The sequence below is a fragment of the Xiphophorus couchianus genome, chromosome 16 (genome assembly GCF_001444195.1).
Source record: "Xiphophorus couchianus chromosome 16, X_couchianus-1.0, whole genome shotgun sequence".
Classification (NCBI taxonomy): Eukaryota; Metazoa; Chordata; class Actinopteri; order Cyprinodontiformes; family Poeciliidae; genus Xiphophorus; species Xiphophorus couchianus.
This window is the reverse complement of record NC_040243.1, coordinates 6,443,200-6,469,704: the sequence shown is the minus strand read 5'-3', so window position 1 is coordinate 6,469,704 and position 26,505 is coordinate 6,443,200. Positions and strand designations below refer to the sequence as shown.

The following is a 26,505-nucleotide window of genomic DNA, read 5'->3' as shown; positions in this document are numbered from 1 at the left end:
ACACAGTCGTACCAAGTACGTTTGTCTAGTTTCTGGTGCAAATATTTTAGTACACCTGAAATAAGACAAAAACTAACAAGTAACTTTCCAGCAAGATATAGGAGCTTGTTTTAGTTCCTTAATGTTGATGAAAACTTTACTTGTTCCATTGACAGATTTTTTAACTTATAACATGGGAAAAGTGTCTCTTCTTAAAATAGAAGTAATCTGCCAGGGAAACTTTTTTTAATCAATAGTAAGGAATCGTTGACTTACTATTTCTAGCTGAAAAGTTATCTTTTTCAAGTGTAGTAAGATATTTGCACTAGGAACTAGACCAAACGTAGCCTACTTGGTACACTTCTGTGTTTTTACAGTGTATTGCTGCATTTTTCTCTCCATTCACTATCCCATCAACTTTGACCAGTTTCCCTTTTCTTAGTGAAAAAGTGGATCTCCGTAGAATTATGCTGCCATCACCATGTTTCATGAAAATGAAACTGTGTCCAAGAAGTGTTAGTTATAGGCCACAATTACATACACAAGTAAGCCATTTTTTTATAATTATAGGGGAAGTTTGAACAAAATTGATAGAATTCAATTTTATTTAAGGTTGTAAGATGAAAGGGCGACGAATATAGTTATTTTTAAAGACCTGCATTTGTTAAACATTTTATAGAAATCAAGAACTCCATTATGCTTTACACTACATTCAATCATTCAACCATTCATATACAGATTCATGCTGATGGTGGTAACACTGTAGCCATAGGTACCCTTGGACAGAATGACCACTATCAGCAGCCAAGGCAAGTGGACACATCTTGTACAAAAACAAAAGAAAAATGGTAAAAACCTTTAGAGACATTGAAGAAATAATGATTAAGACTTTGATGTATGTATGATAAGCAGCTCTGGATCATTTGAATCAGATAAGAAACAGGTTTACATTTTTTTAAATGGATGCACAACATTTTAAACATTTGGAAATTGTACATCAGTTGCTAAATACATAAAATTACTTGTGTGTTTTAAACTTTCTCTCTTTAGATATTTTCTGATGAAATTTTACAGATATTTATTTGCGTTGTTTTATCACTGATCTGAACTAATTTGATGTGCCTAATTTTTCACTGCAGCACATTAGCTGTTTTTAGCAGTGGCGTTTTTCCCCCCCTTGTTGATGTGTTTTGATGGTGCATGTCTCCTTAATGACACCAGAAAGGGGACTTTTATGGAGACAGTGTGTGTGTGGATGTGCATTTTTGTCACATATTATCTTATCATTTCCCCTCTTCCTTCTCATTTGTCCTCACTCCTCTCCTCATCCTCTCTGTCTCCTCTGTTAATATTTCATTTGCCCTACCGTATTAGCAGGCTGGTACATTAACCAGCGGTGCCAGTCGAGTTATGCTTGTGGCTGGCTGTATAAAAATAAACACACTCTAGTTGTAATGAACAGATGTCACAGAATTTAAGCGTGCACCCCTCCTCCTCCTTCGCCAGTTCTCCTCCTCCTCACATACAAACACACTTCATCTTCCTCCTCTTCTATTTTTTTTTTGTTCATGCATAAAAGCACACATGCATGTTACACTCCTGCATGTCAGGAGAAAAAATCCAGAGGAGCAGAAACCTCTTGTTCAGATCAGGGTGCGGGACTTTTTAAACATGTCTTCCCCAGTGAGCGCTCTCTGGCAGAAGTTCATGCATGGCAGACATTGTGCTGCTTTCTTCTCTCTGTCTCTATTTTCTTCCCTCCCGCCTTCTCTGTTGCTGTGTATGTCCATTAGTCTGACAGCAGGCGGACACTGTGGTCATTTTGTGGACTATTTTCATGGAGGCCCTCCCATCCACATCGCAGAACCAGCCTGTCATCCACAATCCCCGACGGCATCATCAGAACCCATTTTGTGAGCAAAGAATGGGCCGGCGTGTACAAGTGTGTGTGACTGTGTGTGTGTGTGTCCATCCCTGTTGTCACTCCCGCTCCTTTTTTTTTCCTTCTCACTGAGCGTGTGCCAGCTCTCTGTGTTTTCTGGCTGACAGCAGTGAAGGAGAGACGATTGTTCTCTACCTACCCAGAGACCCTCCCCTGCCAAGATTGGGATGAAAATCCTTTCTTTAGTGCAAACTCCTCACAGCCGGGTGTCTCACAACAAATCACGCACACACACACACACACACCGCCGCTGCAGTGGGTGGGAGGGTGATACCAGGGTACAAAAGTCACTTAGACATGCAGGGATCTGTTGCAAACAGAGCCGGCCAGCCAGAGTCAAAAGCAAACTAAGTTGCTGCATTAGGACCCAAGAGCAGCAGGGCGCCCCCAAGAGGCCTAGAGTTGTATGCAATATATCAACATGTTGAACCAAATCAAATTTTCCAAGGTCCAAGAAGAAAGTCTTGAGATGTCAACTGTGGCCATAGTACCTCTTCATTTATTACATTATGGCTGTTGTGAGTATAAAACACATGCAAAGTTGCAGTATATACTATTTATTTGCACTTGTATCCGTTTGTATGTTTATAAACCAAAAATACAAGATGTAAACATGTGCAGAGTCTGGATAAATAACATGAAGAAAATGCTGTCAGTAGAACCTATAAGTGCAGTAGTACTAACAAATCCCTCTGGGTTTCTTACTTGTGGTCCATTTGATATTCTAACATAAGTTGTGATTTCTGAGACAAACCGAATGCACTATAAGTCTCACAACCTGTTTTGTTCTTGCATGTTGTCACATTTAGCCATATTTTTAAAAAGCATGTCTCTACTGGGGAATTATGATGGCACATAATTGATTTAAAACAATTTCGAATTGCAATTTAAATTCCATACGTAATTAAGAAGTTTCTGCAGTAGTTGAACTTGGGTCCTTCTTTCAAGCTATTTTGAGTTTGTTTTGAAATACTATATGAATTGACTGCAAGGATAAATGAGCAAGTTTGTGAAAAAGCCCATTCTTCTTCATTTATTCTGTCTAGTGTAGCAATTGGGCTTCAAATTAAAGTCTATTTATGGCCTCATCCCACCTTAGTCTTGCCCTTGTTACAAAAAGCATATTTTAAGCTGTCCCACACTATCGATGCAAATAGCTTAAACTAAATACTTCTAAGTGTTCAGCAATTAAAAGTTAATGTTTTCTAAAAATATAAAATGTTCCCTGTTTGCTTGCTAATTGGCTAAATTAAACCATTCCTGTGCCAGTTTGTGATTTTAACACATTTCTACACGGCTTACTATTTTTAATCTGATTCATAAAAAGTGTTTTGCATGCCAAATCTTTACAGCCTTCAGCTTTAAAATTAGCTTTAATTTGAGCTCCCACACAAAGAAGACTGCGAATACACTTCAAAAGCAAGTCAGATTACATGTTTGATCAATTCTTATTTACATGAGATAGTTTGAATTTTGACAGGTAGTGAAAGTTATTTATATCACTAAGATTCGCTTCACCTGAAATAACGCAACCAGCTGGTGTCTATTGGAGCAGTGACTCTAGAGAAAATTTTACGAATAAAATAATATTTTCTTCTTTTACACTTTCTTAGCTTTTTAAATTTTAACATTTAAATTAAATAGAGACAAACCTCTTGACACATTTTTAAACTCATGAAAAGAACAGCTTTTTTGTTTGACGTCATGTGAAAATTACAATTACGCATGAGTGTGCATAATTTTCATGCACATTCATGAAAATGTGCATGAATGTGAATATCCATGAGAACATCCAGCCATCACACAGTGTAGGAGAGAGGTAAGAGAAGAAAGTATTTAGTTGTAAAATCCATGTATCATTGTAAATTTGCTGGCAAAAGCAGGTCAGGAAGAATGTCATTATCCACAGTAATGAGTTCTGCAATTGGCATAACACTAGAATGGCTGGAGTTAGGCCATTTGGACATATACCTATTCAGGCTAGAGATAGTCCAACTGGCCTGAGGATTTTATCTAGCAGGTGCTTTTGTTCAGTAAATAGGGCCATTACCTAGGCCAAGTACCCTGGTAATGGCCTCAACGCATCTCACAGTTGCACAATTGTTCCTTAGACTTCGACTTCGACTTAGACTGACTTTGTTGTCATTTTCAATGCACAGGGTGTATACAGAACGAAATTTCGTTGCATACGGCTCAGGATAATGTTTGAGGTTCCAATGTTGTGAGTAAAATAAAATACAGTATAAAATATGAATATAAATCTAAATATAAAATATAAAGTGCAGGACTGACAGTAAAATAGAAGTTATTTAGCTCTGTACATGTGCAAGGTATAAAGTGGAGACCAGTTTTTGAGTGCAGTCCAGTTAAGAGCTCAGCAGTCTGATGGCAAGTGGGAAAAAGCTGTTTCGGAACCAGGTGGACCTGCACCGGATGCTGCAGAACCTCTTTCCAGAGGGCAGCAGGGAGAACAGTCCATGGTGGGGGTGTGAGGGGTCACTGATGATGTTTCGGCCTCAGGACACGCATCCTGCATCGATGGTTGACCTGACACTTCGCCCTTTTGCCTGAGCTGGGTGTGGAAGGTTGTTGCCGAAGCAGTTTCTCCTTGTGTGCCTTCTTCTCACTCACATGAGAGTTACCGAACTCTTTTGCAAGCTCAACCAGGAAGTCCACCCGTCTCTCCTGCACCCCAATGCATGCCTGATAAAGCACATGTGCATTCAGTGCTGCCATGTCAATCATGTTTGCCAGGTTTGCTGACCAGCTGTCACATAGTGATGGAACCTTGGTCACCCCCCCGCAAGATTATGACTGAAATAAATGCCATTAGTTCTTGTGAACTAAATAGGTGAAGCAGTCACCTATTTATCCTCCACAGCACAAAAGGCTGCATGCAAATTTGCATGTGCTAAGTCTCCCAGATTTCTTTTGCTTACACTTTTTGCATGATTTTTTTGAGGTGGATCAACACAATTAATACCCTCTTAGCTTTATTTCAAAGAGAAACATTACTCATTTCTTTTAGAAAAACCTTTGCATATTTTTTGAAACAGATTGTATGTTTTGCAAACTCTATGTACATTTGGCAAAATGACCTGGATAATGCAGCACAACATCATGGATCAGCTGCAAAAGGTCACATCTCTCCAAAAACACTTCATGTATGCTTCAAAACTAAACTGAAGAGCACTACCTACAGGAGATCTGATCTCCTGCAGGTATCATAGATACCCACCCCCAACATGGACTATTCACATTCCTACATTCTGGCCTGACGGTCAACGGCCACATTTACAATTGAAGAAGAATGCTAATTTGAGCCATCAGAGTCGTCAGGGTGGACTCAGGGCCTTTTGGCCCTGTTCAGCCATTCTAGGGAGAAAGAATGCCATTATCCACAGTAATGAGTTCTGCAATTGGCATAAGCTAAAAAAAAAAAGCCATTCAGGAAGGAAGAGGCCATACAGGGTTTTGCAACCTTATGACGTGTCCCTGGTCCAAATCACCTGAATCAAATGGCTGAATTACCTCCTCATTATTTGACTCAGGTGTGTTGAAGCAGAGACACATTCAAAAATGACAGAATACCTCTTAGAGATGCACCGATATGAAGATTTTGGGCCAAAATTGGTATGCAATATTAAAACTGTCCATTAACCAATATAAACCAATATTACCTAATTTCCCCACCATTTTAATACAATGACAAAAATTGTTTGCATTTTACATTAACACAATTTTACTGATAGGGTGGATACCGATATGTTAAGCAACAACTAATATCAGCAAATACCGTCGTTAATGTTGATGTATCATGAAAACACTAAAAAATCCCATCACAGTTTTTGAAGCTTTTAAACGTGGGAACACCATTCAAAACTGTGAAGAATGATGGTGGCAGTGTCATGTTGTGTAAGTGTTTTGTTGCTTTGTGGAAGATAGCACAATCAAGAAAAAACATTGTGTGGAATTGTCAAGTTATTATCCATAAAGTTAAAGACTGGACCCAAGTGGACAATGACTCTTAGAATTCACTAAAATTTTGCTACAAGTTACTAAATGATAAAAAAACAGTTCTGGAGTTGCTGCAGTTGTGAAAATTTGTGCGGTCCAAACTCCCTAAAACCTACTGTGAGACCCCAATTAGTTGATCCAGGTGATGCAGTAAAAACGTTGCCAAACACCGGGGATCTATAATTAAAGTTGTGAATATGAAAGTTGAATTATCTATGATAACTAATCTACTTCCTTGCCTCTCCTTTGGCGCTCTTGTAGAGTTCTTGCTAAAAGTGTGAAGGAGCTCTGAAATGAAGACGGCTGTGATGACAGGAGAGGCGGCACGGCGAGATTAAAGGTGGTGGAGATAGAAGGATGAAGGGAAGGAGAAGAAAGATGAAAGGGGGAAAGGGGTAGAGGTTCGGAGGTCGTCCGTGGAGGAGTGATCAGTGAGGTGGATGCGATGCCATCTGACAGATCCAGCTGGGAGACCGCCCGCCCCCCAGCGCCGCAAACTGGTCAATATGGAGGCCAATTACTGCTGCCCATGTGACCAGGGCATCATCCAACCCTATCATAACACACGCACGCACTCGCCTTTACACGCGCGCATACATGCCATCTGTGCAGACCAGTAACGACCCCCACACCTTCATCCTCCATATCTGATTCAGTGGCGTTCCTACTTAACCTCCTAAACATTGGGCCAGCCACACTCCGGCTCCGGACCCTCCGGTGCACAACGCAGCTGGACTTCCGGGGGCATGACGGGAAACTGTCGCGGAGGTTCTCTTCCTGAACATCTGGAAGCACACAAATTTACCTGGCTACTCTCCAAGGGCCTCAAACCTACCTGGCGCTCACCCGAATCTCCACCTCTGCCTCTGCTCTTTTTGCTCTCCTGCTCCTTTTCCTCCCCGCCCTCCTCCTCCGTACCAGGAGCCTGTCCCCTGGCGGAACCTCCAGCAGTAGTTCAGCTGGCCTGCCTGTACACTCCACCGCGCCCTTATTGTGTGACACCAAACAGATGTTGTGGAATTTCTTGTGAATGGACTGCTCCCCTTGTCTGGCTCTGGTAAAGGTTGGCCAAAGTGCGCACGATACGTTTTCTCTCTGCACATGTGGCGCATTTTGTTGTTTTCCGCAGGTGCCAGAGAAGTTAACAATTTACCCTTTGTTACAAGTTTTCCTCTATCATAATATTAAATATTTGAATGCATGTTTTATCTACGTGAGAAAGGCATGTTTAAGCCGCAGCCATCTTGTTATACCCCTAACAGATTGCAAGTCCTCACCATCTCCTGACCAGATTACATTCCGCTTCACTGCACTGAATAATCACATTTTTCATACTTTTCCTTCATTTTACTTTGCAGGGGGAAAAGAAACATCCCGTTATTATTTTAACTCGACGTTAATTGGAATTCGCACCATAGTACTTGTGACATTTTGATAATCGCACTTTTGACTGTTATGTCGGACAAACACTCCTGATTTTTTTCCCCTTCTTACCAAGTTGAGTGAGAAAATGAGTGGGCATGAGCATGATAATTTAAACAGCGAGATTCATTCACTCACTTTTCATCCTGAGTGGAGCACAGAGTGTCACTGGAAGTTTGATATTTTATTTTTTTTCTCTCCTTTAACCTAATTTCATGTGAACGCAACACTGTTCAGCTGAAATTGCACGAACACTTATAATTGTGTACATGTTTGTGCAAATGTCTGATCTGAATATTTATAAAATTTTTATTTTGTCGCCCTGCGACAGACTGGCGACCTGTCCAGGGTGACCCCGCCTCAACGTTAGCCGGAGAGAAGCACCAGCACCTCCCGACCCCACAGAAAATTGTTTGGTCGATGGATTTATTTTGTCCTTTTATAACCGCATGATGATTTCCAACTGTTTTCGACATTAGTTCTAAATTTTCTGTGATGTGATCAAATCTAACGCTCTGGGAATTGTTTCTATGGAAATAAATGTCTGTTTCCACTTTTTCAAAGCTTTAGGGTTTTTTTTTTTTTTTCAAATCTAGTGACTGCTTTTGTTGTGTAGTTCTTTTTTCTTTTTTTGCGACAATTTAGCCCTCACATTTGTCTTTGCACGCGTGGTACCAGACTAATTTGTTGCAAGGTTAAAGCACGTCAACAGTCAAATTCCAAGAATGCAACACCCGCTAATTTCAATGCATGAGCTCATGTACGACACAGCTTTAGAGAGAGAGAGATGCATATTTATGGAACAGCAATTCACAAAAAAACATGTCTTACTACTGTATGTTTATGAGAATGTGTGTTTCAAAGGGCTACCCAGGATGAGCCCTCTCTCTATCTCTCTTTCTCGGTTTTTCAGCATCCTGGATAATGAACAGATGCTGCAAAAATTAGGAAAGAAACATCGACTCCTCCCAGCAGTGCCACTTTGGCCCGGTGAACCGCGGCGCACTGGCGCACGCCAGGCTGTCCTCCCCGGAGCTCTTGGTGCTGCTGCTGGGGAACATTAAGGGACTTGGCACGACTCTCCTCCGCCAGCCTGCCAGCCTTCTCTCTTCCTCACTCTCACCGGACTTCTGTGGAGGAAGAGGAGGTGGTGCTGGTTGTAATGGTGGCGCATTCGGGAGGTATTTTTTGATAGATGCCCTCTCCATTGCTGGCTCGTTTCACTTTTGGACCAACTCCTGCAGCGTTCCTCCCTCTCCTCTTTTCTGATAAATCCAAAGAAACAGGGGCCTAAAAGTTACATAAAAGTGGAACAAAAAAACAACAACAACAACAACAAAAAAAAAAACAGACAGAGAGAGAGAAGGCCTAGCAGTCTCTTTTGCCGTTTTAAGCAAACCTGAAGAAACCCCGCGGGGTTACTGGTTTGGTTCCCTGCAGGGAGTCCCATAGGTGTAAATATCTGCCAAATAGAACAGGTTGGAAACGGTGTTACAAAAGACACCGATTAACCTACAAAATTTAATACAAGGAGTTAATACTGTTCAGTGAGTCAGCCAAACGGCTCCTATAATCTCCAGAACGTTCCAGAAGTCTTTAAAGAAATCCTGTTGCATAAATAAATAAATAAATAAATAAATAAATAAATAAATAAATAAATAAATAAATATTGTTACAATTATTTCAGAAGTGCAATCTTTGGAAACCCAGGTCAACTGTACTTTCCTTTGTCATACTTTATTTTTATTCTCTCTTATTTTTTTCTTGTTTTTGTGATTTACAGCTTCGAACAAGCAAATTCATTCATTTTTATGTTAAAACTGTTTTTAACTAAAGCCCATTTTAAAAGTGTTTCTTGTTCTTCAGAAGAGGACCAAATAGATTGTTTCTGCCCAAATGTTCATAAATGCACACATAAAGTATAGAGGCATTATAGGATAACCGGTGGACGTTGACAAATAAAATCAAACAATTGATATCAATAAACAAAACAAAAAAATATCCATGTGATTTATTTCTATGTAAAAAAAAATTGGTTGCATTGCGTTTTCTCATCATTTTTAAATAGATGAAAAACATTTAAGCATTTGCACTTATAAATATTATGAGAGTATTTGTACTGACGATCAACACCAGTGAACAAAAGTCTGCGCTCTTACTGCGCGCAGCACTCGGGACATTTTGGGGAGAACATATGGGTCTGGGGGCAGCGCTCCAAACCCAGCCGGGGTGGCAACGGCTGCCCTCTGCACTCCTGTGACTGGGACCGCGTGTTTGGACACCAGAAAAAAAAACAACAACTAATTTGTGCATATTTACAGCGCAAAACTCTTCCTCTGCCGCGGATGTTAACGTGGACTTTTACACTTTTTAAAAATACGAACCATAATAATATTATATCTGTGAAGATGGTTGTTTTTATTAAAACGAATTAGTGAAAATATTATACAGATAAAAAAATATAGGTACGGTTGTTTTCTTATATACCGCAGCGAAATTGACAATTTCTGGCAAATAAATAACAACTAAATGAATTTAATCTTCGGATAAATTACTAAGTTACTAACTTGCTATAGAAATAACTTTTCAAAGTTTATTAAATCCATACGTTTGATCCTAGTACTATTTCTTGTAAATTGAAGTTATGTGAAGACGATGCACAAACATAACTGATTTCGTTTAATTTTCTTACGTTTGTATTTCTGAAATATAATAGTTAGATTGCCTTAAGTTCCTTCCAAAATATGTTCTAGAAGGCTAAATAAAAAAATGTCATGCAAAATAACATGAGCTCTGGTGCTGAAAAGAAAAATATTTTTTGTCTATACTGTGACTTTATTGGTTGAAACACTTCCAGTTGCCATTGGAATGGTCTTAAATTGACCTGACATTATCGGACCTGTGTTTTATACCTGCTGATCTCTTCTGAGGTCAACTCAAATGAACATTCATGTTGTCAAGACTGTATAGATATAGAAATATATATATGTCATCACTTATTTCATTTATTAAGAATGAATAAAATACAATTTCGCTCTTTCCTTTTCTTTTTATTTACATTAAAGGCCCCAAAGTTCAAAGGACCTCCTGCTGGTTGCGGCTCACCAAACTCTGCCGGTCTCCCTCTCTCAACCTTATTTGCAGGAACATTTAATTTATAGCATAAAATATGTGTTGCATGATTAGTAGGTGCGCAAATATGCATACGAAATAATCCAGTTCCACAGTCTCATTTGCTGTTATTTTATTTTACCACACAGTTGGTTGAATACAAAGTTGAAAGATTTGAGTTTCTATGAAAAACAAAACAAAACAAAACAAAACAAAAAAAAAAACAAAAAAATGGCCAGCAATATAGGGTTCCCTTCATTTCCATTGACTATTAACAATAATTACAAAATAAATAATAAAACCTGTTCAATAATAATAATAATAATAATAATAATAATAATAATAAGACATTGGCAATAAATAAAAACTCCATTTGAATAGCCCTGTTGGCTAACAAAACGATATAAATAACTTAATAATGTCATTAATATCTTCCATTGTCAATTCCAGTGTATATCAGACTGTTGACTTCAGTTGAGGATTTTGGCCAGAGCATGTTTGTCAGGTTTCCTAAGTGTGATTCTAGTGTGTGTGCGTGTGTGCGTGTGGGTGTGTGTTTTCTGAATGCTTATGGGTGTGTGTGTGAGAGAGAATGTGTGCAGCAAAAGTGCTGTCATTGGATCAGTGTCTTTCTGGGCCTTTGTCTGCCTCGCTTCGTGCTCTCGTATGGTTTTGCATAGATGCCAAACGACGGATTTCCTGGCGGAAAAAAAAATATACAAATAATTTCAAAAACAACCCAACCAACACATCTTATAATTTTTAACAGCTCAACGTTTGTTTTTGCACTCCTGTTAGATTTTTTTTTTTCATTTCGTCCCTTGCAGGTGATTTTTTAAAATTGTTCCTTTATAACATAACCACCAATTTTAGGTGAGTGTTGCTAAATAGCCAGCGATGTAGTGGTATATGGGGAAAAAAGTGTGAGGGGGTGTAGTAGGACATCCTGCCACCAAAATGCAAACAATCACCAATACAAACACAAATCACACATGATAAATATTATTTCAAATCCGTTTGTTGTCTTCTAATGTGGTTTGTTTATGAAGTCCTCTTGAAATGCAGGTCACTTTCAAAGGACGGGAAGCTTTTATTGCGCAAAATGAGATTGTAGTTCAAGTTTTCTTCCACTACATCCCTGACTATAGCAAAAACAGACTGGATGTTGACAGGTAAAGAAAAAAAAACACCAATGAAAACAATGAGTGAGAGGTTTTATTGTTATTATTATTATTATTATTATTATTATTATTATTATTAATATTATATCCAGGATACTGTCTGGATCCTGGCGGGCTTATAGTCCGAAAGTGTGCCTTGGGTGGTTTTGACAACAAGAGGACGCATGATGGGCTTCACTTTTTAATTGTGAAAAAACGCGTTCAGTTCATCGTAGACGGGGGCCCGCTCGTGGTGTAAGTGCATGTCGTGGTAAGGCAGGACGTTTTCAGAGTGAATGCCGCTCCGGGCCCCCGAGGAGCCAAACACCAGATTGTGGGCCCCAGCCGGTCTGGAGCCAGGCAGGCCAGAGTAATGCATAGAGTAGTGGTAACCTTTCTCGTTCTCCGGGGACGCAGAGCCTTGGTGCTTGAGGGAAAAGTTGCCGTTGATGCACAGGGGCGGGCTGTGAGGGCCCTCATACTCGGGGCTGTTGTACTCCGGTGACCCGCTCCCACCGTACAGGGAGTCGTACGCCGAGCAATAACCGTGCGTCCTCAGCGGATGCGAGTTCGAGCCCGGCTGGCAGTGGGGGCTGGACAGACGCGCGCACTGATACGGGTAGGAGTTCATGGAGAAGGAGCCGGAGCCATACCTGCCCCCGTCCTGACACTGCTGCTCAGTGAGGAAGTTGCGGGAGTTCAGCTGCAGGCATCCCGCCACCAGGTTGGTAGTGGGCTGGGAGAGACCCTTGCACAGCGTCTGGACGTAAGAAACAAGATCAGGCCTCTTCCCAGAACGCAGTATCTCTGACAAGGCCCAGATATAGTTTTTTGCCAATCGGAGCGTCTCGATTTTGGACAGTTTTTGCGTTTTGGAGTAGCAGGGCACAACTTTACGCAGATTGTCAAGCGCAGAGTTCAGATCGTGCATCCGGGTCCGCTCTCTGGCGTTGGCCTTAATCCTCCGCATCTTGGAGCGCTCGATCCGAGCCTGGGTCATTTTGCGCTTTTTGGGGCCCCTTTTCTTGGGTCTTTCACCCTCAGTATCCTCGCCGTCCTCGTCTTCTTCCACGTCGTCGTCCTCGTCGTCGTCCCCGGCGTGCTCTGAATGCGTCCGACTGTCTCCCCTCATGTCAGAGGCCTCCATGTCGTCCTGAGCGTCCTGGTCGTCGTCTTTGATTTTGTGGTCGTCTCCATCGCTGTCTTCCGCCCAGGCGGAGTATTTTTGCACGTCGGGAAGCAACGAAGGATCACTGAAAAGCCTCGTCAACATTGTGAATCTGTAGGGAAATGGGGGAAAAAAAATCTCAGAGGGATCGAACAATCACAGCGTGGAAGAAAAACAGTCGCACAATGCTGCCTCAGAAAAAAAAAGAGAAAAAACAATTCTCCTTACACAGACTAGTCTTGTATTATAATAGTGTTTATTTTTACTGTACATTAAATCAACAGTGTAAGATAAAAGGTCAAATTTGTCACAAAGGACCGAAGGAAACATCTTAAGAGTGAGGGATTTCGACACAGACAGCTTTGAGGCTTTCCACTGGTTTACAGCTGGACGGATCCCCATTTAATTCCCTGCTGTCACTGGTTTGCCCTGTCGCGTCCTCTCGCAGCGGGTCCCAGCGGCAGGGGCCACATTACAGGTCCCACGGGGGCCCCCGCTTTCACTCCTCCTGACGCCCATATATACTTCTGGCTGCATTCCAGCACTATTCATCCACAAGAAGATTCTTTTTAATTGCCTCGAGAAGGGATTTAATACGGAAGCATCTGGTAAATATTTAACGAAATTAATCGGCCATATCTTGATAAATACAGATTTTACGATTGTTTCTGTAATATATATATATATATATATATATATATATATATATATATATACTTTATTAGCCGAAGTGAATTAATCACGAGGTAATTTTGACTCTTTTCCTTCCTTGCATGTTACATTTATGTTGCAGCAGTAAGGTGGGCTCTGATGCTTGCTTAATTATCTCGGGGGCTGTGCCAGGGGCAAAATCTAGTTTTTAAATCTCAGGCTCGGGAGGTTTCTACAATTAGAGGGGAAAAACGCAGCAACATTTAATTAACAGAACATGCATCTTGCACGAAATGGATTTCACACTTAATTCAATATGCACGAGTGCGTGATTTCAGATTTTACAAATGGAAATCGCTTGTATCCTTTTAGCTTGCGTTAAAAAAATTCCCCACACACACAAAACCCTTGAGTGTTTTTAAGTAATGACTCGAGAGGGGAAAAAAGTGGACAAGTGGAGATAAATCAAGCCTGTTATGGTCAGTTGTCCCACCCTTTCATTTGCTTCGAGCCTGACCGTACAAATCGTAAAAAAAGGAGCAGAAGAAGGGACAAAAAGAAATAGAAATCATCAATAGTTCTCCCAATAAGCTGTCGTTGACCTCCTTGTTTCAAAGCTGATAAAAAAAGAAAAAAAAATCTTATTTGTCTTTCTCCTTGTCTTTTGTTTATCAGATCATCACCGTCCGAGCGCAGGAATCTCAACAGCAAATCAGTGTCCAGCATGATCTACTGTTATCACAGATTACTCCAATCCTCAGGACTGATTCCCTGAAAAACGATCCAAGAGGGGGTGAAACTGGCCCAGGCCGGCTATAATAGCTTTTATCATCCAGGTAGCTTCTGGTGTCAAAAGTTGAAGGACAAAGCTGGCAGAGCCCCATTATTGCCGAGCTACGTGCCTGACCAGGCTTGTGCCGTCAGCGTGATATTTTGTTCTTACATCGCTCGCATTGCGTTGGATGGATGCGAACCTGCTAGAACAATTAGATGATTAGATGTCCATGTGGATCCGTGCCAAAAGAGCCTGCAAATTACAAGCGACGTGCATGCGTAAAAGTCTGTTTGTCTCCTACATTTATCTCGACCATTTTGGATTCAGCATCTCAGATTTGATCATTTCATTTACTTATTTAGATAAATAAAAAAAATTGACGTGACTTACCTGTGCTTTCGCTTTTCGCGACAGACGGGAGGCGAAAACAGAGAGGATGGGGAGAAAAAAAAAACACGCGAGTCGGTTTCAAACCATCTTCGGGAACGCACGAGCGAGCGAAGCACCGCTCTCCTTCAGCGTGCAGGTGCGGGAGGCGCGCGGCTGTCGTTTCCTGTCGCTGATGGGTCGCTCGGTGCGTCCTCCTGTCCCGGCGTCCTGGCGTGTCTGCGTGTGCATGCGTGAGGGCATGTATGCATGGATGTAAACGCGCGCGCGTGTGTGCGAGTGTGTGTGTGTGTGTGAGAGTATGAGAGAGAGAGAGACAGAGAGACTGACTGAGATCGAGAGAGAGAGAGAGAGAGAGAGATAGTGTGTGTGTGTCAGCGCACGTATGGCAGCCGTGAGCTACCGGGGAAGGGGTTACATACCAGCTAAGGCTGCGATGCCAGCGCCCATATGGCTGGCACGTCACCGGCAAGAGCCATCACTTGAGAGCCCAGTGATTGACATGCGCCCGCATTCGGAGAGATTTGCCCTCCCGGGGGAAGAGAGACTCACAGAGAGAAAGAAGGAAAGGAGAGAGAGAGGAGGAGGAGATGGAGATGGTGGTGGTGGAGGAGAAGGAGGAGGAGGAGGAGGGCTTCGCCATCTGTCACCGCGGCAGCGCTCACACAGCCAGAAAAAAGAGAGGAAAAACAGAAGAGAAAGGGAGAAAATAAAATGAAGGAACAACAAAACTCATCATTTCTGACCTGAGCTGCTGCCTCCAGACATGTAGGCCACTTTATAAAATCCAAATTTCTCATCCACCTGCCAAACTCACTGTTAATGGCCAATAAGTGAGTGGGATGCTGCAATCACTACAAGGAAGATGCTACTAAAAGCTATAAATACAGACATGTGAGTGTGGTGAGGTCGATGTATAATATGGCGAGATCAGCCTCAGTTTCATGTGTGAAATATGCTTAAGTGACAGTACAGTAAATAAGCCTTGACCTCATCTTAATCAGAAACAAGTACAGCTACGAAACCCACTAACCAAGCAATTAATTATGCTCATGTACAAGTTTTCAGTTTGAAAAGATGAAAAACAATGCTTCATTAAGCCTATTATAAAACTCTTTACCAAATCAACACTAAATAAGCTGGATTTAGTTTTGATTCACCCTACAACACATATTTGGTTCCTTCATGCCTGAGTGGGAGCAGGGGGAGGGGTTGGGGATGAATTATAAGTGCATTAAGGGCATGGAACAGCAGGCATATTGTTTATTTATTTACCTAATTGGATCAAATTATACCTTCATGAAATTCAGAGGAACGGCAACCAAAACCAATTGTGATTTGTTCTGACTCTTCTGGGCCTGGCTCCGGCTGAGGCCGACCCACTTGCCAGAGTCTCCGATGAAATCATATTAAAACGTGTGACGCTGCGTAGACAGGCGGACGTCTATGGGTAGCTGCTGTCGGAGAGCTGGTGATTTCTGCAGTGCTGAGTGAGGGCTGCCAGCAGCGGGGAGGCATACACAGCGAGAGCGTGAGACCCAGGTGTGCATATCCACGAGGGATGTATGAAAAATGAGGAGGAAGAGGGGGCGCAGTGGAGGATGACAAGGAATTGATGCCGGTTGGAGCTGGCAGAGGTGCCCGAGAATAAGGAGGAGGCATGTTGGCACATGAACGGAGGAGATGCAAGAATTCCTGCTACCCTTCAGTGTGTCTTATTTGCGGCATTGTGTCCTTCCCAGCTCTGAGATCTCTCTATTAAGGAGGTATTATCGAAGTTAATGTGCTCGAAATGAGCTTGATGACCACAAAGTCCAAGTTGGCATGAGCAGACCCACTGGGCTGGGCGAGTGGGGACCTGGTGGATGTGAAATAGCTGATGGAAGCTCATCATGTCCTTGGGCTTGGACCTCTGCAGACACAACTCAGGGCCCTTTCGGAGGTTGCAGGGGTCATCTGTGGGGTCACCAGCAGCACGGCAGCTGTGGCGGGAGTGTAATGGCGCTGCAGACTCACTAATGTGTCTCCTCCCTTATGGGATTAGCCAGGATGATAACCTGGCACTACCCCAGACCACGTTGGTGTGATTGTGTCAGCTTGCAAGTGTGTAGAGGGGCATCAAGCGCCACTACCAGCCAAACGGATGCCCTATCCTTCCTCAGCTGCGTCGTGTGGGGAGGTGGGGGAAGGGATAGCAGCGGTCAATTGAGAAAAGTAGGGGATGGGATTTATTCTTAACAAGTTCCAAACAACCTTCGGGTCACCTTGCCAAAATAAATGCTAAATGTCAACAGCTCGAGTTTAGCCAGCAGTGGGCTCAGAGCAGCACCAATCAGGGAGACTTTGATCTGATATTAAAACGCCCGAGGAGAGATTGTTCGGATTTGTGGCATTTTAGAATCACTTTGCGTCCGTTTTGAAGGCGGATTAGTCTAAGTAAGGACCACCTGCTGTGCTTTTCATTGCATGCAATCAAAATGCAGAAAATGAAGCTCCTTCTCTTTAAGATATCAGATTCTCAATAGTCAACTGACGTCAACTCGCATCTCAAGGCTGTCAGTAAACACCTCCTGCATCTTCATCCTTTCCTCCCCCCATCCACCTCGTTTCTTGCAGACTTGTGAGGTGATGACCTGCTCTTCAGTTGTCTTTCTGTAAAAAGTGCAAACTTCTACACGCGTAGAAAAACATGCTCACATACAACACACACGGGGACCATCCTCCCCACCTCCCCCCACCAGACTCCCGGGCCCCAGCTGCACTCTCTTCTCGTCAGCCTCCTAATTGCATATGCACAAATGCAAATGCCTATTAATTAATTACTTGACTAATTAGTGCAGTGGTATTTTAGGGCGATAAATCAAATGGAGATGGGGCCGAGGCTGACGGGGCAGGAGGGAGACCGAAGGGAGTGCGCTTACAGTGGTGAGGTGCTGTGAGAAGTACCTGCAAGGTCCAGAACTCCTGAAGTCAGACGTTGGTTAAAAATGCTGGACAGGTGACTGAATCAGGTGAGTGCTCTCTGTTGCGAGAGAAGCAGGGACTCAGGAGAGGACATTAAGGCTGAAAAGTGACCTCTGCTCCCCCAACTGTGCTGTTTCCTGGCATGTGGCCAGACCTGCACACTCCCTGCACCCATTTTCACAAAGATAAAAGCATCAGCTACACAAACCTCTGTCTATTCCAATGCAAATCTATCCTTATGGTGTGAATCTTGTACAATAATCCACAGAAAGGGAACTGAGAGACAGATTTGATAATTCCGGCATCTGTGATTGGAAGGTAGATGAATTATTCTGGAATCCTGGGTAGTTTTTGTATTCATTGGTGTGTGTAGGGGTGTCTGAATGTGTGCCTGTAGGTGTGCCAGGCCCCCGATTGAAATATTAATTTCAGTTTGCTTGCCCAGACAGTGAGGTCCTAATTGCAGCATCAGAAAGCTCCACCTCTTCCTCTTGTCAAGACTTGGCTGCAGCAGAGAAGGATCTCATGTGGGAGCGGTATGCCTCTGTAAGTAACTGTGTGCACGCCTCAGTGTGGGTTTACGCACTTGTGGATCTGTCCTTCTTTCCAATGTCGTTCATTCACAAATATAACATGCAACAGCTCCAGGAACACATTTCTCTCTCAAATGTTTTCATGTAATTTGTCTGTCCTTTTTCTCAGGTTTCAGCTTTTCTGCTCATCTCATCCTCCATATCTCTGATAGAGTTCAGTTTGGACTGTTGATCTGTCTGTCAACTCATCTCATCCTGTCAATGTGTCCGTCCACAGGGTGAGTGTTTCATTAGTTCCTGTGCCAACCCTACCCCTTGCCTGGCCAAGCTGAACCATCTTGTGGGAGTTTTAGCTTTTAATTATAGTAAGAGAGGATTAATTATGGCAGTAGAAACAAGGGGCCATGCATTATTGATGCTATGAGTGAAGGGCTGGAGGGGGTATAGGGTGCTAATTAAATCACTGCCCTACTGCCATGTCCTCCTCTGTCTCTTCCGCCGTGTCTTCCACCTGCTACATCCCTTACTTTATATGTCTCTATCGCAGACAAACATACGACTTTTCCTTTGTTGTTATTTTCAATATATTCACAAGAAAGTTTAAAAATTGTTTGATAATGCCCACATTTTCTTTCCCTTAGAGCTTCCTATTTTCTTTACCCTTACAATCACAATTTAGGAAATTATTCCATTTGTTTGGATGATGCCTCTTTGAAGGGATCATTCCTTGTTAAATGTCTCTAAATGATGGAAAAGTAGAAATTGTTTTCATTTCAAATGACAACCTCACATCAATTAAAAACCTCTGTTTAGTAAGTAATTATATGACATGAGATGAGCTTTTAAAGGGAAAATGTAGGAAAAGGTTGCCATCTAGTGGCACCTAGTGGTTATCAAACTTTTCAGAATAGAGTCCCTCAGTTTTCCGAGCAATCATAACCCGTTAAATCATTTTATACAAAGATTAGTCTTTTTTTTATCATTTGCTGCCACAAACAAATAAGTAAAATATAATAAAATTCTTACCTATCAGAACTGCAAATTCTATGGTGGAAACAATAATACTATTATCCCCTGAATTCAAAATTCAAACATGGTTTCCTCACTAACCTATAAGCTAAAAAAAAAAAACGGGGGAAAAAAACCCAGTACGGCTGCTGCATGTTTGAAATGTGGTAAAAACTCCACCAATAAACGTTTTATTTTTCAGTTTTGGTAGTTTATATCTCATTGACTTTTGTCCATACACAGATACACAAGTACATCCTCTATTCACCCTGAAGTGAACATTTTCCTTCAGGATCTCAAAATGAAGAGAAATAATTTTCCATTGACTTGTACTGCAAATAGGAGCTAGTTTGACTGGTTAATTCTCAGGAACTTGTGGCTTGAGTTGAATTTTACATTTTACCCCTAGCAGATTTCCGTTTTATTTAATCTTTTTATTTTACCAACTTATTTCCTCTAACAGGAAATAATAATATTTTGAAGAGGCCCAGTGTTTCGGATGTAATTCAGTTTAGAAAATAAACCCTAATGTAAATCTGCTGGGGTATGAATGATTCTAGGGTTTAACTATACAAATAATATACAAATTATTTGTTAGAATTGGCAGAACTAGATCTTGTTTGCTGTCACTGTTATCTTTGGATATTCCCCAGTCCAAAAAAAGGGATATTGTGTTACCTGGAGATTCTGAATAATGTTTGTGAATAATTTTCAGTTTGCACCTTTTGACCGTGTTCAGAGTTTATCACTCCATTCCCCCACTGACCTCTCGATCAAGTGCAGCTCCGCCTTCAGTCCTGACAAAGGATAAGCAGGAGTCGATGTTGGACTATTATAAACCTACCTTGTGTGACAATTTGGGTGCCTTTGGAGGACTCCTGTTAGTGTTTGCTTGTTTTTCAGACGTGCTATCCACCCCAGTGGCTTTTAAGGCCTTTAGAATGACAGAAAAACTGAATAAACAAAATACTTTCACTTTGGAACTTGTAATTAGATGCATCCACCAGGAGATGGTGCTGGTTCCTTCCTTTTTCAGACAGCTGAGCCGTCGCAGTCGGTTACTGAGTCTGCTGATGTGCAGCCATCCCAGGTGAGCCTGAGTGAGGCCTGTGAATACAACCTGTTTATTGTGTGGTTTCTTATACAACAGGATGAAGGGGGGATGAGTGAAGAGTCCAGTCGGGTGTTGACTGATGAGCTCTCCCTGCAGAATCACTGCCTGTTACACTGGTACAAAGCCTCTTTTTTGAAACCAATGATGGATTTTTTTTAACCATTTATTGATGTTTTCCCTCAAAGTCTTTTGTAAATGTAACCGCTTATTATTTCAACAAGAGCAAAATGTGGAGAGCATAAGATTAGAGTAAAAACACAAAAAAGCTAATTATATTTTACTTTATCCCTATACAGAATGCGTTTGTGCCTTATAGTAGCTCAGATATCATCTGCTGGAGGTCTGAATTATTTTCATAACAGGAAGGTTTTTGTGTGCTGCAGCTCCACTGGACGTCACATGGTCCAAGATGTGTTGTTCAGGAAACAATAGAGTTACCGCCTTTTCCATCTGACTTTAGAACTCACTTGGGATGTCTCCAACATTTCTGTAAGTGTGTGTGTGTGTGTGTGTGTGGGTGTGGGTGTGTGTGTGGGTGTGCGTGTGTGCATGTGTTACTCTACACTACACATTTCAAACATTGAGCACATCTCGTTCCTGCACGCTGTTGGAGCTGTCACTTCTGTGGCTGCAAGTACGATCTATCTTCAGCAGGTTTTCCCTCCGTACTGCCAGACCAGTGATTTAATATTGCCCCTGCAACAAAATGTGTAAACAAACACAGAGCTCAGTAGAAATAGAGGCGGAAGCCATTGAGGTCTGCAAGCAGATGTGCGTAAAAAGCTAGCTTTGCATGGGCAAATGTGACATAACTTAATTGGAGACAGATACAAACACTCCCCTGGGAGCATCCAGACACACAAACACAGTTGTGTTTGCGTGTCCAGGTGGACCAGCAGGTTTTACATAACCAAGTTTTCTAAAAATAACAAAGTGAATAGTAATAAATCAACTGAAAAAACCCTTTGTACGCTAAAGAAAATTAGTTTGATTTCTTTTTTTTTTCTTTTTTTGTCCTTGTCAGCAATGGGTTGTAATTTTGTTAATTTTACAAACAGAGTGGGGATTTTACAATGCCTGGCTGCTCTGGAATGTTTGTGTAATAGATTTGAAAGCCCACCTGACACCTTCTCTGTCTTGTAATTCATTCAGTCAGTGTGGGGGCAGAAGGATGTTTGTAACATTTGATGCTTTTTCACGGTTTGTTGCCTCTGCACAGCGCTGTGTTCAGTAAACTGCAGCGGTGACGTCAAAAGTAATTGTGCACAGAAGCTCTCTATAATAGATGTTGCTGGAATTTTGTCATTTAATATATCCATCCATCCATCCATCTTCTTCCGCTTATCCGAGGTCGGGTCGCGGGGGTAGCAGCTTCAGAAGGGAGGCCCAGACTTCCTTCTCCCCGGCCACTTCTTCCAGCTCTTCCGGGGGAATCCCGAGGCGTTCCCAGGCCAGCCGAGAGACATAGTCTCTCCAGCGTGTCCTGGGTCTTCCCCGGGGCCTCCTCCCGGTGGGACGTGCCCGGAACACCTCACCAGGGAGGCGTCCAGGAGGCATCCTGACCAGATGCCCAAGCCACCTCAACTGGCTCCTCTCGATGTGAAGGAGCAGCGGCTCTACTCTGAGTCCCTCCCGGATGACTGAGCTTCTCACCCTATCTCTAAGGGAGAGCCCAGCCACCCTACGGAGAAAACCCATTTCGGCCGCTTGTATCCGCGATCTCGTTCTTTCGGTCATGACCCAAAGCTCATGACCATAGATAAGGGTGGGAACGTAGATCGACCGGTAAATCGAGAGCTTCGCTTTTTGGCTCAGCTCTCTCTTCACCACGACGGACCGGTACAGCACCCGCTTGACAGCAGACGCTGCGCCAATCCGCCTGTCGATCTCCCGCTCCCTTCTTCCCCCATTCGTGAACAAGATCCCGAGATACTTAAACTCCTCCACTTGGGGCAGGACACCCCCCCTGACCCGGAGAAGGCACTCTACCCTTTTCCTGCTCAAGATCATGGCCTCGGATTTGGAGGCACTGATCCCCATCCCGGCCGCTTCACACTCGGCTGCGAACCGCTCCAGCGAGAGCTGCAGATCACGATCTGATGAAGCCAAAAGGACCACATCGTCTGCGAAAAGCAGACGATGTGGCAGCCCTGGCGCCACATCGTGGCAGCCCTGGCGGAGTCCAACTCTCACCGGAAACGAGCCCGACTTACTGCCGGCAATGCGGACCAGACTCTGACACCGGTCATACAGGGACCTGACTGCCTGTATCAAAGGGCCCGGTACCCCATACTCCCGGAGAACCCCCCACAGGGCTCCCCGAGGGACACGGTCGAACGCCTTCTCCAAGTCCACAAAACACATGTAGACTGGTTGGGCGAACTCCCATGCACCCTCCAGGACCCTGCCGAGGGTGTAGAGCTGGTCCAGTGTTCCACGACCAGGACGAAAACCACACTGCTCTTCCTGAATCCGAGGTTCGACTATCCGACGGACCCTCCTCTCCAGGACCCCTGAATAGACCTTGCCAGGGAGGCTTAAGAGTGTGACCCCTCTATAATTGGAGCACACCCTCCGGTCCCCCTTTTTGAACAGGGGGGCCACCACCCCAGTCTGCCAATCCAGGGGAACTGCCCCCGATGTCCATGCGATATTGCAGAGTCGCGTCAACCAACACAACCCTACAACATCCAGAGCCTTAAGGAACTCCGGGCGGATCTCATCCACCCCCGGGGCCTTGCCACCGAGGAGCTTTTTAACCACCTCGGCGACCTCGCCCCCAGAGATTGGAGAGCCCAACCCAGAGTCCCCAGGCTCCGCTTCCTCAGTGGAAGGCATGTTGGTGGGATTGAGGAGGTCTTCGAAGTACTCTGCCCACCGACCCACAACGTCCCGAGTAGAGGTCAGCAGCACACCATCCCCACTATAAACAGTGTTTGTGCTGCACCGCTTCCCCCCCCTGAGACGCCGGATGGTGGACCAGAATCGCCTCGAAGCCGTACGGTAGTCTTTCTCCATGGCCTCTCCAAACTCCTCCCATTCATTTAATATATTTTATAAAAATCTGATTCTCTGGATTGAGGTTTGAGTCAGAAAAAGTGACTGTCATTTAGATTAAACAATGTTTCTATTTTAGCAATTTTAGATTGATTTTTTTCTTTTTACGGTTGTTTTCAAGTGGTTTAATTGCATTTTTTTAATAATTATATTGTACATGTTCCACTGCTTTTACTCATAATAAAAAAAAAACAATGCCACAGTTTTTGTGACATTAATGCAATTGAAACAGTTTATAAATTGATGATCATAAAACAAAATAAATGCAAATCTCAAAACATTTTAGAAATTGAAAACTGAAAGAAAAAGTAAATATTTGTGAATTATACAGGAATCCTGTTCCAAAAATATTAAAAATTCCCTTCATCAAGGAAATATGACAACACTGATTATCATATAGAGTCATATTCAGTCAATAAAAATACATGTTTTAATTCTTTTGCCAGTTTAAAAGTACTATTTGAAAATAACAGCCATTAAGTGGGATCTATTAAACCAATCTATTAAACCAAACCTTTCAATAATATAACATCCTACCTGATGTATTTTTTTAGTTTTACTGTTAACATTTTTTAATGTTCTCCTTTTATAAAATTTCTCCACACATTTCTGAAAGATTTTAAAACTTTTTAGTTGACTTTTTCTGATTTTCCTGCTCAATTCAAGAGGAAAGTTTGTTTATTTATTAGGCCACATAATTCTGAGCTATGATTCATTTACACAGGAGACAATTGGTTGACGGATGATGCATCTCTCCGGGTTTGCAGTGGGTCTTTGCTGGACTTGTTCTCCCTGTTTCTCACAGACAGGGTTTCATCCATTGTTCATTGACACAGTTTTTATAGTTCTTCCATCCTACTTTTGTGAATTTTTCTACCAGTTTATCCTGCAGTGTAAGCTTTCGTGGTCAACATAAAAAGAATAGAAAAAGCAGCCATAATGTAAAAGAAAACAAAAAAAACCCTGGGAAGTCTTTCATAAAATGCGGAGAACTATTGATGAAGATGATTTTGCAAAGCAAACATTGTTTGGTATGTTACACAATATTGAGATAAGTCTAGATAATGAGTGTTTCATGGTTTGGCAGAAACATTTTATGTATGAAATGGGTAAACCTATAATAATATACACACTTCAATCAGAAAGATAGCTTAAAAATGCCTTTTTAGGTCTAATTATTATATAAGGCTTTCCCTCACATGCTGATAGAACAGTTTTCAAATAGCAAGCATACTCTAGTTAGTCATTCCCTTATCATTTGCCAAAAATTACTCAATCTTCAGTTTGATTAAAATCTAGAATGCTTGTGCGGCTTGTAGAGGGCTGGACTCTTGCACAGAGCCCTATTACTCATTCCCCTTGAAAAATTGCACAATTCTTGCCGATCACACTACAAGTTATGCAACTGCTGCGACTGGGAAAGATTTATTTGTTTTTGAACTGCGTGAGGGATGTGTTAAACTTTGCATAAACAAGCCACAGAAATTAGTTTTCATCTTTGAAAGGGATGGGCTTTGTTGACTCAAACCCCACTTCAAAAAAAAAAAAAAGAAAAGAGATTAAAATAATGAATAAATAATGCTCTCACCAGCCGGATAAACATTCAGATTATTCTTCAGTCTAAACTCTGTACTTTGTAGATGCTGAAACACTCCCAGTGCACCAAATCTACCTTGACCTTCTATATTCTGCCCACAAAGCCCCTCTAGCCTCCTATACCATCCCTCCTCCGCCACAGCTTCCTCCTCTACCATCACCAAAGCCATCTCCTTCATTCCAGTCCATGTCAAAGCTCAAATCTGCCCCCAGGCCAAATCCACCACTCTGCTCTGTCTAAATCCCTCTGCCATGTGAGTGAAATAACAGCTAGCTTTCAGTCCCTGAAAGTAGCGATGAAATGCCTCCTTTCTCTACATATGAGGTGAAATATTTCTGCTCTCCATACAAACATTAAAACTGCATCCTCTTGTTTTAAATGAGAAAACTTGTTTCTTTTTGCACTTTTGCTTTCTTTCACAGACATTTGTTTTCTTTGACACGACTGGGCTTTTCTAACATCAACACGTGTTGGCTGCTGTGTGTACAGTGCCTTGTTAAAGTTTTCCTACCCTTGGAATTGATCCAAATAGTCTAAAACCAAATGGATATGTGTGAAGTGAAAGAAAATGGCAACATTTTCAAATTTCTTTAGGGAAAAAAAAATCCATGGAAAGAAATGCAGGGTACACTTTGGTCGCTTTTCTTCTACCATAAATGAAATCTGGTTGCATCCAGCAGTCAAAGTAGCCAGAAGTAGCTGCCCATTTAAAGTGACAGGCCAGGCAAGGAAGAAATTATAAATGGGAGGTCGATGAAAAGTCTGGAGGAGCTCCAGAAATCCTCAGCTCATGTGGAGTAGTCTGTTGAAAGACCATGTTTTAATCCAAAAATCTAAACATAGTCTATGCGGTAGACCAAAACAAACTTAAACTTTTGGGCCTGCATGCAAAATGCTGCTAGTGGTAGAAGACAAACATTGCACATCGTAGGAACATACTGTACCCACGGTGATGTGGTATGGGCAGCGTCAAGGCCTGCATCAGGGAAGCTTGTATTCAACAAACTCAATGAAATCAATAGAAAGACATGAAAACTGATCTCATAGAAGCTCTTCACCAAATATGATTTATTTTACGACAATTAATGGGTCAAACATATCAGCCTGTAGATGTGCAGAGACACAAATTATAAAAGACGAAATATTAGGTCCTTTCTGCACAACTTTGCTTTAAATTAAATCCTGATGAAATACATTGTTGTTGAAATGTGACAAAATGGGTAACACTGAGTGCTTTTGGAATGCACTGTATTATTTTTGCTTTGCTAGCATTGTATTATGTTCCTTTTTTTAAAATAAGCTGCTTTTCTCTCATTCAGTGCGACGCCTTGTTACAAATCTGTTGTAATGTCAGCAAGTTTTGCTGCTGGATGTTTACTTCCTCTGAATCCCTCTGTCTGTTTCTCTTTCTGTCTCCTCCCCTCTATGCATAAATCTCTCATTCACAAACAAATGGGGGATGAGATTTTATACATTAATATATAAAATCAACATATAAGTTTTACTTCAGTGTACCTCCCCCTTCCCTCTTTTTTCTCCTCCCTCCTATTAATTCTGACCACTCCTTCTCCTGATGTCTCCACCTTTTTTCAGCTGCTGGCTCCTCCCATCCTCCTCCTC

General features: G+C 42.2%; 1 protein-coding gene across 2 annotated transcripts; it reads right to left on the bottom strand.

The window, feature by feature from the left end:
* Positions 1 to 10,587: 10,587 nt before the first annotated feature.
* LOC114160472 (neurogenic differentiation factor 2) lies at positions 10,588 to 15,154 on the bottom strand. Of its 2 annotated transcripts, none has more exons than XM_028043074.1 (2): positions 14,616 to 15,154; positions 10,588 to 12,911 (listed from the first exon to the last, which is right to left on the bottom strand). In XM_028043074.1, exon 2 carries the CDS (start codon positions 12,902 to 12,904, stop codon positions 11,834 to 11,836), a length of 1,071 nt encoding a protein of 356 aa, XP_027898875.1. In that variant the 5' UTR covers positions 12,905 to 12,911; positions 14,616 to 15,154; the 3' UTR covers positions 10,588 to 11,833. The 2 variants fall into 2 exon arrangements, with proteins under 2 accessions (XP_027898875.1, XP_027898874.1); XM_028043073.1 differs by lacking the exon at positions 14,616 to 15,154 and adding an exon at positions 13,944 to 14,562.
* Between the last annotated feature and the right edge of the window lie 11,351 nt (positions 15,155 to 26,505).